Here is a 14673-nt window from a genome sequence, read left to right as displayed (position 1 = left end):
CCCTCACCTGCCTGGTTGTACTGACTCTTTGCCTGCAAGGGAAAACTTTCTCCAGGGCCCAACCTGAATGTCACCAGCTCTATGATTTCTCATAGCCTGTCCCGGTATGATTTTATTCCACCACCGACTGTATTGCATCGAATGGTGAGTACATCGCCCTCTTCCCCACCAGACCACGGGCTGCCAGAAAGGCAGGGTAGTCTGGTTTGCTGCGTGGCCCCGCACACAGTCTGCATGATCAGATGTATTGCAGTGGAGCAGAGCCAAAAGCGAGTGCCTGAGCAGGAGAACAGGAGGAAAGCATCGGGGAAGGGCCTCAATCGGAGCCACACGATCAAAGCTCCCATTACAGAATCCAAGTCCTGAGAACTTTTGGCCAGCAAATTTTCCATGATTATTAAAAGGAAAAGAGAAACCTGATGAACTCAGTTCTCAAGTAAAAAACCACGAAAGGTTAAACTGGGTACAAAACATCAGGAAGACGAGAATTTCTTTAATAATGAAATAATTTATTATTTGTTAACGGTTGAACAATACAGAAGTTTACATATACACAGCAAAGATTCTCTAAAACATGGAGTAGTTCTCAAAATGCATGTACTAACTGTAGTAAAAAGCACCATTCTCTATGTCTTGACACAGGATTTACATTGGCATCATATTTACATCAAGAAATAAACATCTGGAAACAGAAATTCACACTCTTGTCTGCTGCTCCCTGTTTCGGCTGTTTACTGTTAGGGGGATGGCCCCCAACGTTGATGATTGACAGCGACATTCCTAGAGCACCAATTCTAAGGACAGGGGTCAAGGCAAGCTTGGTTCTCTGGTGAAAGCTAAAATGAAGAAAGCCCTCTCAATCCTCCACACCCTCCAGACAGAATAAGAAATCAAAATTTAAAATCTGGGTAAATCTTAGAAACAAGTGCTTTACTAATTCTTATTTTATGATTTTGAGAGAAGACAAAGATACTCAATTTCTTCAGCCATTCAATAGCTGATGGTAACAGTGCCAGGCAATTATTTCTTCTTTCAGAAGATAGGGTAAGAAAATCATCCATGTAATAAATTAATGAAAAAATCATGATAAATCACATATCATACCCCCCTGCCCCTATCCCCAAATATTTCCAAAAACAAAACATCCCACAGTCTACAGAGATCTGATCGTGTAGAATGAGAAAAAACACCTCATCTAAAAGGGTCTTTGGGTCATCTTCTCCCAGGAAGGGTTTTTAAAATCAGGAGTAGCCAGCTACTGAAACCTACTGCATCCAAGAGTTAGACATACAAAAATAAGAGACTGACATGCAGGAAATTGCTTTGCAGCCTTTGACTTTCTGGTGTTCAACACAGAGGGCAGGTAAAAGGGGAAGACAAAGACACTCGGGAAAACGAAGAAGAAAGAAAGGAGTGAGATTTGGGGGACTAAATGGATTATAAAGCACAATGAAAGTGGTATCCTTGCCAATTCAGTATGATATAAAAACCTGTTATATATCTGCATATACTTTTCAAAAGTAAGTTTTCTCTTTAAAGGATGGGGGAGAGGAAGAAGGAAGTCCACAAAAATGCATTATTAAGCCCCAAGATATTGCTAGGCAGTTGTTCTGAACATTACAATCCTACCGTTTATACTTTTTTCCCCCACACCCCAAGATTGGCTTTTGGCCACTTGAGGGACAGAGAAGAGACCCATAGGAAACCCAGGGAAAGACCCTTTGCTTCCTTTGAAAAAAAAGGAAAGGTTAAAGGAGAATGCCCATCTTTAAAAAAAAAAAAATCCTCAAGCCACTTAAGTGGCCAAATGTAGGGTCAGGGCCTTCTTAGAGCTCAATTCTGAATCAGCACTGAAATTATTTTAGCTTTGGGTTGACAGGAAGAAAAATCTAGGTCCTGCTCAAAAAGGTGATGGTCTTTGAAACACTAGCATAGATATGTGACTAGAGAAAGGAGCCGTGGTCACTATCAGCACCTTGAATCCAGATCTCTGCTTAGCAAAAGAAACCAAAAACACCCTGGGTGCGTGCCCGCCATTCTAAGCCAAAAGGCAGGGAAAGTTAGGTCTTCTGGGTGTTAGCAGAAGCACACAGAGATTTTCTCACTGCATGAAATTAAACTGCACTACGTACTCTTTTATTTTCTCACTTGCATTGCAATGGTTATCAATAAGAGTGTAGATTTCTTCTTAGTTTCTTAAAACCAGTTTTCACATAAAAATATGCATGTGCCTATATTTACACACATCTATTATTTACGTACAACAGTCAAAGTCTTAAAGGCTGGGGTTTATATCTTTGCCCATCCCCTCCCCCCAACAACCCTAATAGAAAGGTTTTTCATTTTGCTTAAAAAATTAAAAAAAAGAAAGAAAAACCAGAACCAAAAAGACTGTCTAGCTTTTAACAGTCATGCTGGTGGATAAGTGAATGGCAGGGCAGACTGGCAAATCAGGGGGCTGATTAGCCACGTGGGGAAGAGGATTAGCTGCCTTGGGCTGAGTTTGCTGGTCCTGAAGCTTACAGTTTTGGTTACAGAGAGGCTTGTCTGGCACGCCGATTTGGTCTACCTCGAGCTTTGAAAGTTGTGTCTAACCCTGGTGTCAGTTTATCACAAGTGCATTAAAAATATAGAGATCTATCAAGTTCCACATTTATATGCCATCAAATGGAAAAGGACCAGACAAACAGTGCAAAGGTCAAATAATCACTATTTTATATCGGGACAGTACATTTCATATTTCAACCGAAAGACAAAAATGCAGTTTAACTCAAAAGGCACAACAATTAAAACACAGAAAATAACGGCATCTCTCAGATGCCTTATTTCTAAATTAAACAAACAAAATACATGAGTTTTGTTCCCTTCCCTCCCTCAACGCAAGCCCACAAGCTTTTCCCAAAGTCTTAAGTTTTCGATGCCATACAGCATCCAGCATCGTGGACTTGTGAGGCGCTTGAAGGTAGCAATTAAAATGCTTGCGAGGTCTAGTGAATGGCATTCAAAAGGGACCTCAAAGTGCAGTTATATCTTTTTTCAAACATGTTACAGGCTGAGCTGGCTCTTTGAACACTATCACTCTGCTTAAATTCAGGAAGCAGGCTTTAAAAATGCAAAAGGCATACAAGTTGTATTTCAGTGCAAATCTTCAGCTGGTAATTGGAAAAGATTCCAACAATTAAAAAACAGAAAAAAGAAAGAAAAATCTTTTGTATCACCTGCCCCTCCCCCCACCCAAAGCTGAAATGAAGAGAAAAACAGAACAAAACAAAAATAGAAGAATTACAGATGACTTTGGAATCATTTAGGAATCCACTACTTCCAATTAAAATTTTTTGAATACATTAAGAAATCATTTAAAAAGCAAAAATAAACACAAAGGTACTGTTTCAGACTGCTCTTCACGTCTAGAGTGAGCTTCCGTGTGGAGTGCGTTTGAACTTTTAGTTGTGGGCAAGGAGGGGGCGCTGAGGAGGTGCGAGGCTGTGCTGGGGGAGACCACAGGCCAGCTGGGGGCACAGGCGGCCACCACTCCCGCTTCAGCCAGTGAGCCCTTAGGTTGCAGTGCGGCTGTAGATTTTAGGAATGTTCTCATCACTTTGTGACACACACTCTGTTTCAGCGTCACAGTTATTACAAATGGTTCAAATTCAATGAAAAAGGTTCGCCAGAGGTTGGAAACATCGAGACCTCGAAAATATGAATGCAAAAATATTAAGGGGAAATGAACCAATTTTGTAGATACCTACATACAAAGTTTCTAGAACATCTATAAAAGCACAAAGTCATAAGAATTTATTTTCCATTACATTAGTTTATATAAAATGAATAAATAGTATTTATAGATTTAATGTGTCTTATGTACATATACATGTGCTCTGTTTTAGCTTAAATAAAAATGCTACAAAGTGGGAGACCACTTAAGGGAGAAATCATAACCAGAAAGAAAAATCAGCCTTTTAAACTATCAACCCAAAAGCCTCCATAAAGAAGTTTCTGGGTGCGTCCAAAAACAGTGAGGAAGGATTCTAGTAACACTGTACCATCCCCTCCTGTTCACCTGCAACAGAGAGTAGAAATGTGGACTTTTCCCCTTTCACTGATGATGGACACTAGCTCAGCTAGCGCCAAAGCTCAGTTATTGCTGAAAGTTACATAGGAAAATAGATTAAGATTGGACCAAATATCACTTATTCGGGGGGGAAAAAAAAAAAAAGAGGCATAATCAGTTTGTGTTAAGTGGGAAATGGAGATCTCATTTATCTCTGAGGTAGGAAAAAAAAATGTTCCAGAGACAAGTAGCAAAACCAACTGGAAGGGGAAACATGCCTTCAGAGAGCAGGCACAGCACGGACCCAGGGACAGCGCACAAAAACAGACCATACCATTGCGTTTGTGAGGACAAATGATGTTGGAACTTCTGTAAGCAAGGTGTCCATCCGAAGGTTAGAAATACTGCTCCTGTCTGCACGGGGGTTGGGGTGTTCACTTGGGGTGTGTGTATACGTGTGTGTCTGTGTGTGTATGTGTGAGAAGGGCGTGTTTTCTGGAGGTATTCCTGACTCGTCACGGGTGGTGAGGGCCAGGGCTAAGTGCTCTTCAATGCCACTTTCAAAGCTTACTTTGGAGTTCTAAGATCAGGATCTCCACTTGAAAAGTTTGTTTCCTTCAGTTTCCTAAGCACAAGACACATTTGGACATTTCTGCTAGGCATGTCACACAGGAAGCCAGAAAACGTTAAGGAAGGTCTAGAAGAACACACGGGACAGTAAGTAAGAGGGGGAACTGCCGAGATGTGTGAGGGGCTTATTCGGCCTCAGAGTTCTTGGATGCTTCAAACGGATTGGAATGTACAGTCTCTCAGAGAGACTTGTGGAGAGAAAGAGAGAAGCTAGAGGATGCAATCAGAAATCCACGATCCTGGTCGGCGTCCCCCAACTTCGTGTGGGGCTAAGCAGCATTCTGCCACCCCAGACTGAGCAACATGGAGTCGAGATGCCCCCGGGTGTCCTGGCTGCACTGACTGGCTCAGCGGGGCCGGCCTGCCCGACACTGGGCAGGTGCGGGCTGCTCAACCCTTTTTGAGATGGAAATTGGGGATTTAAAAAAAAAAAAAGAAAAGAGAAAAAGAAAAAGAAAAAACAGAAACCCACAATCCTAAGCACTTCCTTGACAACTTTAAACGCAGCTGCTCTTGGTGACGTGGTACACGGAAGCCGACGTGCGAGGGGATTGTGGGCAGGTCCCATACGCTACCTAAATTGGAGCCGACAGGGAGGACCATCCGGGCGGCAGCCGAAGCGACCATGCTCTCCTAGAGACCAAGACACGTCGTCTTGTGACTGTCCTGGAGCTTTATTCTCTTGACGCTGGAGCTGGAGTAGCCCTCATCACTGCCCAGGCTTTGCATGCTTCCCCGCTCGTCCGAGTCGCTCACGCTGCTGCAGCTCCAGTCCAGGTCACCCGTGAGATAGTCTGTGCTCTCGACGTCCACGTCAATCTCTTCTGTGGGGACGAGACAGACCTTGGTGAGGGCCTGCTTTGGGAAAGACGAGCTCGGCGGCGGGCCCTAACCACTGAGGGACCAGGAGGCCGGCTCCTGCAGGTCACACCCCTTGACTTCTCTAAGTCAGGGAGCTTCTTGGTCCCCCCTCTGCCCGGGTGGAAGGGGGCGGGGGCGGGGGGAGGCTCACCCCTGTCGGAGTCAGAGCGCTCCGAGGAGACAGTGGAGCCGGTGCTGTCCATCCGTATCCTCTCGATGCCCAGCTTCTCCAGCTGCCTCTTCAGGTGCCGCTGCTCTCGCTGCAGCTGGTCGATTTGGTGAATGGCTTTTCTGTCACAGTCTTCAAGTTTCTGTGGGTCGAAGGGGCAGTTGTTGAAGGGCGCGGGCACATTTCACAATCGGTGATGGCCCCGCACCTCCCTGTCTAGAGGGGAAATATGCCAGTTTCCCACAGAAGCCGTCTGCCGTGTCCCTTGTTGAGCTTCTCGCGGGGACAGCGAGCTGACTGGCTGGTGACCCCGTTTTCATCTACCTTTATCACCATCAACAGCACTGTGGAACCTGTACTGTTGTGTGGATTCCAGGGTGAGCTGACACACTGGCACCGGCCCCCTCAACTGCCACAGTGAAAAGACCGTGGCGGGAACCCCCAACCTGGTCTCCCTTGTCTGTGGTGACGCCTCCCCCAGCACCTACTCTCTGAGCAACTGTGTGTGACAGAAGCTTAAGAAACATACCTTTTCCTTTAAAGGTATGTTTATTCAAGTACACATCCCAGTTACACTGGTGATTTTTTGTGTCATGCCAAGTCTCCGTTAACTTCTGTCTGTTGGCGGGAATGATATTCCCTTTTGAAGTTCTCATTCTGAACTGTCCAAATAAGAGCTTAGAAAACACATTTTCATAAATCACTTTGTTTTCACAAATCTGTTCTCCAGTGTCTCAGATAATTCTTCAGATAATTATGAAGATTGTGTAATTGTGGTTGTTTTGCTCTAAACAGAGGTTCTTGCCCCCTGCTGCAGAACTGCCATGTATGCAGGCTACTAACTATAATTCAAGTGACATGTGTCTGCTTGTGACTATAACTATAAAAACACGCTAAACAGTGATTTTGGCCCAGGATTTTACCCTTTGCTTTTCAAGACACATACTGTGTGCTGACTTTGTTTCAGACCCTCTGGGAGGTGCTGGGGATACAAGGTGAACACAAAGATCTGGTCCCATCCTTGCCTGTACTCTAACATAGTGGACGGAAACAAGTGAACAGTCACACAAACCATGGTCAGAGGTCAACTGTGACGAGTCCTAAAGGGAGAGATCCAGCAGTAAGGACCATCTCTTAACAGGAAGAAGGCAACTCAGTCATGGAAGGCGTCCCTGCACCGCGATACCTGTGCTGAGGTCTGAAGGATGACAAGAAGTCATCTAGGTGAAGAAGGGAGGGAAGAGTGCACCACGCAGAGGGCACAGCATGTGCAAAGGCCCCGTGGTGAGAGAGCCTGACAAGGGCAAGGGACTTAGCGCAGGGCTGGGTGGGGAGTGTCTGGCATGAGCTGCTGCTGCACAGGCCAGGGTGTGGGAAGGGGGCAGGTAAGGCAGGCCTGGCTCAGTATGTCCTGAGCAGCCACGGTACACTTTTCCATGTGGTGACATGTTGATTTGAACTTTGGCAGGACTGACCTTGGGAAGCAGGAGATTAGCTTGGAGGAGCCCTCTGAGGAGTCTGCTGCAGTACATGATGGTGTTTATGGAAACAGAGCAGGCTGTGGCATATGTAAGTCTTGAAGGCATGTGGCTAAGGAGCAAGACGATATCAGGATCAAGGGTGACCCTGAGTTTCTGGCTCGTACATCACATGGACAGCTGGAAGGACAATTTAACTTCTGGTTCTTGGGGGGTGAGAATTACTCGGTTGGGTGCTGGACAGGTTGAGTCTGTGATTCATCCAAGAAGCAGGTTGGAAGAGTTCAGAGGAGAGAACTGTCCCGGAGACAGTCTCTCATAACAACAAACAAACCCTCAGTGGGCAGGTCAAGACAAAAAGGTACCTCAGGATGCACTTACCTTTATGTGCAATTTGGCTTTTGTTAATAAACTCAACGTAGTGTGTCGATTTGATTCTGGACCAAGTGGCACCAGCCCCTTCAACTTTTCCAGGCATAAGCGAAGGTGGGCCCGTCTACAAAAACAAGATCAAAGAAGCACTTGAGACTTTCATAGCTGGCCAGAAGGCACCCGGGAGAACAAGCTTTAACAGAGTATGAAGTTGCCCAGGCCCACTGAAGACAAATGCCACCAGGGACTTCTGGCCAAGTGAACATCTTTTGAAATTAGGCAACTCTGATAAAAACCAAGGAGACGCAAAAATCCATGGTTTTCTAAAGTTGAGTCTATAACACACATCAAAGGTAAACACTGATATCTACATACTATACATGCCAGTGAGAGAATCCTTTGAACCCATACCTCTCTTTCCCCTTTCAGGATCACTAAATCACGACAACTATATCTTGCTGTATATAATATTTATCCATGTGAATGACAAATGTGTATGGTTATTCGTTACAATTATTTTAATAATAGCAAAGATTGAAACAACCCAACCCATCATCAATAGGGACTGGTCAAGTGAATTATGGTGCACCCAGACAGGAGAGTACTATGCAGCTATGAAAGACAATGAAAATATGCTCTATGCATTATGAGGAAAGAGCACTCAGATATGCTGTTAAGAAAAGAAAAGCAAGATACCAAACTATGCCTATAACATGCTATCTCTGAGTAAAAATAGAAGAAAAATTATTATCTATATTCATGTTTTCTTGTGTGACATAAAGAAAGTCTGAAATGATACATAAGAAACTAGTAACAGCAACTGGGCAGAGAGGCATCAGGGCTAGTCGGACAGGGACAAAGACAGAGAGGGGATTTTTACTGAATAATTTGTTACAGGTTTTGGTTTTTCAGCCATTCAAAAAGTTAAATGCATTTTTTCAAGAATAAGGAAAAAGCCCATCAGTGGTATTGCTATACCAACAAGCATGCTGAGAGCTGGCAAGGACCACCTGTATGTCTTGGAGCGGGACAGAACAGGAGGAAGGCCGCCCGAGGCAGAAGCTGCAGACACTCACTGAAGAGACAGTATTCACTACAGACCAGAAGCATAAGAGTCTCTACAATTTTGGAAATGAATACTTCACTGAAACCCTGGTTTAGGCTTTATTCTGGAACCTAGCAGATTTTGTGAATGTAAGAAACAGCTGAGGTTCAGAGTTCTTGCTTCAGTGAACCTCCACCTCCTCAAAGCCTTTGCAGGCCATTCCAGTCCACAGGGCTTCCTCCTTTTCCTGAGTACTTTTTATACAATTCATTGGGAAATTCACTGTTCTGCCTGAATTTTTTGGTATTTGTGACTTAACCATTCATTGCTAACTCCTTAGCAAGTTGGGATTACAACTTAACTATTGTTCAGTTGCCTTGATGCCTTCCCCTCTCATATATGTGCTTAATACATGTTTGTAGCATGGATGGTGTCTTCTATTCCATTGGACCAAGTTTCTCGGGGCTTGAGTAGTTCTGAGCCCCTGCCTCATCTGCTTCTGAGCCTCCTTCCTCATCTAGCTCTGGAGGTTGCCCTGAGGTCTCCAAGGCTCCCTAAGCCCTGATGTCCAGGGGTTAGGAGCTCGAGGAGTCCAGCATTCATTCCTGAGCTAGGAAGATGTAGTGGTACAAATTCTGTACTATTTTATAAGACTTCTGCTTGCTCTGAAAACCTGCCCACGTGGAATGGCCGCAAACAAGGACTCACATTAGAAGTGTGCTCCTTCAACTACTACATGAGGAGAAACACAAACACAGGAGCTGTGTATAAAATGTACTTGTTCACCTCTTCATAAAAGAGCCATGAAAACAGATCCTACTATTAGAAACACTATGAAAAACTATGATTAGTCATATATAGTTATCTAACTTATTCCCACTACAAAGTTTACACATTTTTTTAAAAGTTCAAAAATTAAAATGAGACCTTTTTTTCAGCCTGCTCACTGCAAACACTGCATGATTGAGAACAGTGTCATATTAGTCCTCTTATGATGTGGGTTTATCTACAGATATGAGTATGTACATTTTTAAGGAAGTTTGTTTTCTGATAAAAATAATAAAAGTCATCTTTCCATGCAGTGTCATTTCTAGTTATTCAGGGAGTCGGGCCCAGAAAAGACAATTTCACTCCCCAAATGTGGGTGGCCAAAGAACACTCCCAGTTGTGAAACTTGAAATCAGCCATTTGACTGATTCAAGCTTAGAGTAATACATGTTCGTTCAGTATTTGCTGACCTAGTTTTATGAAAATAGGGCCGCAGTGCTGCTGGATTTTGTAGAGATCCAAAACCAGCAGGTGTCTTTGGAGTGCCTGCCTTGGCCTGCTACAGCGCCTCACTGCTCCAGCCCCATAGCTGCCCTGCCCACCATGCCGCACACACATCCGCAGGCTGGTGCCTGGACCGACCTCAGGGGAGGGATGAGGTATGTGAGGAAGCTTCAGTTCTATCACAGAGCAGTGAAATTCAATTCTTGAGCCAGATGCAGAAAAGCAAACAGACCCCTCTGTAGCAGCTTCCACTGAGGGTCCTTGACTCCAAGACACACCCCTACCCCCAAGCTGGGACCCAGAATCCTTCAGCCAGCCGTGAGCACACATGGACCTCCTAGATCTAAAACAAGTAGAACAAGCTCCTGTCTCGGCTCTCTGTCCTCAGCCTGACCCCTCCCCTGCCCAGGGCTCTGGCCTTCTAGAAGGAGCCTACTGTTCCACCGTGAACCTGGCCTAACCCCCTCTTCCAGGAATTAGCAGGTTTGGCTGTATCTCCTCAACAGGAAGCCACTCGACACTTCCATCTGACCCTTACTTGGATCCCCTCTCATCACATATTCAGACAGACCTCTTCCTGTTGTCTAGAGCTGCCTCCCAGCTCCCCACCCCGACCCTGCCACCAGCAGAAAAGGGTAGTCAAATCCTGGCCCCCTCCTGCCCCAACTGCCTCCTCTTTTTGCACTGATCCAACTGCTTTGTAAGTGATGGACTTTGACAAACCTCATCTGCTGACTCTTCAGAAATATTGCTCTCGTTATTGTGAATAGGTTGATATACCTTTGATCTACAGTCGTACAGAGAAACCAATCTTTGATCTGGATGCTCAGAGTCAAGTGTGGCCTATAACTAGTGATAATTAAACTAGATGCAAACTACAGCTTCTCTTTGGTATGCTTTTTTTTTAGTATCTCAAATTTTATTTATTTTTGTTTTTAATTATTTTTATATTCTGAATGTGTCAGTCACTATACAACCAAATATTAGTGTAGTGATTAGGGTAAAGGTTTGGGACTCTGGCCTTGCCACTTATTTCCTGTGTGACCTTGAGCAGATTACTTAACTCCATGCAGCATCCGTTTCCTTGGCAGTAGAGGATGACAATGCCTCCCTGTGAGGCCTGTCGTGAGTATTAACTGAGATGGGGTATGGAAGCCCAGACCAGGGTCTGACGGGAAGTGCTCTGTATATGGTAGCAGTTATTCTTTCAATCCTAGCTTCCTTTGAGGAAGGATAATTGCTGGGAGCAAACACAGATAATTATAACCCTATCATATTCCTTTCAAAATCAACAGGGAACTCAGAGTGTCTCACTCGGTAAACAGAGGCTGTCTGGTTAAAATCCAGTTCACTCAACTCTTCCTTAAGGAAAACGGACATCTTTTGTCATTAAAAGATTTAGTGGAAAATCTAATCCATTTTCTATGGAGATACAGGTCTTGCTTATGCCAAAGGTACTATTTTTTTTTTTTTTTTTTAACATTTAAAATATTAGCAGGGACTTTACAAAGCTAACCCCCATCATGCAGAGGCAGGGCTGGAAGGGACTCCGCAGTATGGAGGGAACCATCTAAATCACATGAAGACTCCTGCTTACATCTCTAGTTCGAAGGCCAAAGACAAGTAAAAATTGGGGCAAATATGTATGGACCTTGGAAATGCAAGCTCATTTCCGGATGTGTTATCCATACCCAGAAAACCTAAAATATTTCATGTACGATAGCAAGAAGAAAGGAAAGCACGTCTAAGTACAGACTTAAAATAGTCTGGGAAGGCTCTCTGGGAAGAAAACTGTAAAACTTTGCTGAGAGACATAAGAAAATCTGAATAAATGGAAAAAATAGCACATCCCTAGATATGAACCCTCAAGGTAAAAATATCAATGTTACCCAACTTTTTCTACAAATTTAACATAATTCCAGGAGAAAAAAAATCCCCACAGCATTCTTCTTAATGCTGGGAAATTAAACTTCATCCAGAAGAATAAAGAGACTGCCAAAATTCTTGGAGAAGAATGAAGAGGACTATGCTATACTAATCATTAAGTTGTATTACAAAGTATCAATAATTAAAAATAGAATATACTAATACAGGAAAAGGTGGACAAATCAAAGGAAGAGAAGAAAAAAATTCCCAGAAACAGACTTAGGAATAGATGTGAATTGAGCATATAATGGAGCTAACACTGCAAATCCTTGGAAAAGAACAGATTACTCAGAAAATAGTAGGGGAGTGGGGAATAAATATCAAAAGACATTCTAAATATATTAAACATTTAAATATAAGGTATATTTGGATATGACTTAGTTCTGTTCTTAGTTTTCCTTAACTCATGTCAGCCATGAATTATGGAAAATTAAACCTGCAAGTGAATGAGGTCATCAGTGAAGTGGGCTCTGGCCTTTGGGGGGCACTTCCTGCCACTCAAGCTTGGCACTGACAGAAGGCACCTGGGTTCACCAGTGTGCTCTCAGACAATTCTGAATGCTGCTCTTTTTATTTCTGCTTCCAGACTCAAGCTACTTTGATTCTATCCACACCTCTCTCGCTCAGGTGAGCAGATTTGTAAATTGATGGAAAGATGCAACAAAAAAGTAAGTCTCCAGGTAGAGATGATGCTATTTGCAGACAGTGCTCCTGAATTTACTCTGTTATCCCTAAAGTTCTACCTGATCGTATGTAGCCAAGACCAGGAGGAATGGTGTGAAAGAGGGTATGCAGGTGTGTGTGTGAGTGTACTGAGAGAGAGGCACTGTTATCAGACATTACTCTTCTTATGGAGGATGTAACTGGACTCTCGCTGCCAGAGTTTCACAGTGAAATGTATGACACAAAAACGTACCAGGCTGGGGCAGAGCCAACAGGATGGTAGCCAGTGAAGAGGACACATAAGTAATCAGGTTCACAGATGGAAATCCTGAAATATACACTTGGTTGTTTCATTCACTTATTAACCTCTAGCATCTCTCAAAGGATTACTATGCACTGCTACCTTCCTAGGTGCTGGTGATAGAATGCTGAGTGAGACAAAGTCACTGCCTTCGAGGTACTAAAAGTTTAAGTTTACTTCAAACATATAAACAAATTATTGCAGAATCACTTATCTCAGCTACCTCCAGGCTGTGACAAATAACAGCTCTCACTGAAAGTTCTAGAATGGACCCTCCTTTGCCCTCTACCGAACATTATTTTTTCTTTTCCTTTATCTACATCTTGTTTGACTTAACTTCTCCATAAGGGTTTTCAAGCTTTCACAGATTAGAAGCGTGTTTCCCTTTCCAAATAGATAACATTCATTTATCCTTTTACCTGCATGCTGCAGACCTCCTATGTATCTATTTGTTCTGTTTCTTCCATTACCAACTAACAGAAGTGACTGTCTTCCATTTCGTCTTAATCCACTTGAGTCTACAAATAATAAAGCATCTGCAGATGCTGTCCTAATAGTAGAACCTGATTTCTTTGGTAATTCACATGCCTTCTCTTTGAGGAAAGCCATGCTTAATGAACATGATCCACTGGACCTCACCGAGTACTAGTTTTCATTAAAACTGGGCCTAAGACTATTACCAAGGGAGAAAATAAGTTACATAAACCATACCTATTTCCTCTCCTACTTTTGTGTGGACACAGATTTAGCCAATTAAATAGTAAATCCTATATGATAACTGGAGGGTGAAGTGAAGTGAAGTCGCTCAGTCGTGTTCAACTCTTTGTGACCCCATGGACTGTAGCCTACAAGGCTCCTCTGTCCATGGAATTTCCCAGGCAAGAGTACTGGAGTGGGTTGCCATTTCCTTCTCCAGGGGATCTTCCAGAGCCAGGGAAGGTTGAATAATTGGTGGTTGAATAAAGATAATTTCCAATATGGGTATGTAATATGGGTATGTATGAGCTGCATAGTGATTTTAAAAAAGAATATTTAGTATAGACTAAGAAGAAATAAATCTTACGGTGTCAAAAATTTCTCCCCTAAAAGTGACTACAGGTCACGGAAATCATAACCTTCTCCAGATTTTGGGTTGAGACCAAAGCCTTACTGGATTACAAAAAAATCCAGGGGAAGAATACAAGTCACTCTTTGAGGGAAAAAAGTACTTTCCTTTTTCTAAAATGGTCCCTTTATAAATATTGCCAAATGCATCCTTATTACTGACTTAAGTGGAATCTTGGAAGGTTTTGAAGATCTTTCATAACTGTGATGGTAACCTTTGTAAAATACACAAAGATAGCCATACATCCTCACTGTATGGGAACATGACACTAAGTACGCAATGCATAAACAGTAATTCATGCTGACTACATTTTAATAACGTCAGTTCTATATTAAAGTATTAAATACATAATAATCTATTTAATATTTCCTTTATAGAGCCCAATTTTAAAAAAACACAAAATATAAATTATAGTACCTGCTAGGTCTATCTCACCCTTCAACTATTAATGTCTAGGACAAAAAGTCAAGGAGTGCCTGAAATTGGCTGAATAATTAGCATGTCTCTTCTACAAGTTCTTCCAAGAGGTACAGTTCAGGAAAATGGATTATAGTAGCACAAATTAGGGTGCACCTCCACACCATCACCAGAGAGATCTGTACACTAATGCCTATACCTTTCCTTTGTAATGACCTGGCTGTGTCCTCAGGGCCCTGTAGCAACAAAACAATGTGGATTTGTTACAACATCCTAGAGTGAAATGTGAATGTGGTCAAGGGTGTTCAAAAGCGGAAGAGTGGTGCAATGCACACCACAACTCAGGCCCCTACCCCTTCCGTGGGAGTCTGGCCATTTGAAAA

At 43.1% G+C, this 14673-nt stretch overlaps 1 protein-coding gene across 3 annotated transcripts in view; it reads right to left on the bottom strand.

The window, feature by feature from the left end:
• Nucleotides 1-488: 488 nt before the first annotated feature.
• Nucleotides 489-14673, bottom strand: part of MXD1 (MAX dimerization protein 1) — a 33312-nt gene continuing 19127 nt past the window's right edge. For all 3 annotated transcript variants that reach the window (XM_027555711.1, XM_027555713.1, XM_027555710.1), the window contains 3 exons: nucleotides 7571-7685; nucleotides 5694-5853; nucleotides 489-5505 (listed from right to left, as the gene is read on the bottom strand). In XM_027555711.1, the coding sequence (XP_027411512.1) occupies nucleotides 5315-5505; nucleotides 5694-5853; nucleotides 7571-7685 (466 nt within the window). In that variant the 3' untranslated portion in view covers nucleotides 489-5314. The remainder of the gene's footprint in view (nucleotides 5506-5693; nucleotides 5854-7570; nucleotides 7686-14673) is intronic.

Source organism: Bos indicus x Bos taurus, chromosome 11 (assembly GCF_003369695.1).
Source record: "Bos indicus x Bos taurus breed Angus x Brahman F1 hybrid chromosome 11, Bos_hybrid_MaternalHap_v2.0, whole genome shotgun sequence".
In the NCBI taxonomy this organism is placed as follows: Eukaryota; Metazoa; Chordata; class Mammalia; order Artiodactyla; family Bovidae; genus Bos; species Bos indicus x Bos taurus.
This window is presented reverse-complemented; position numbering and strand designations above follow the sequence as displayed.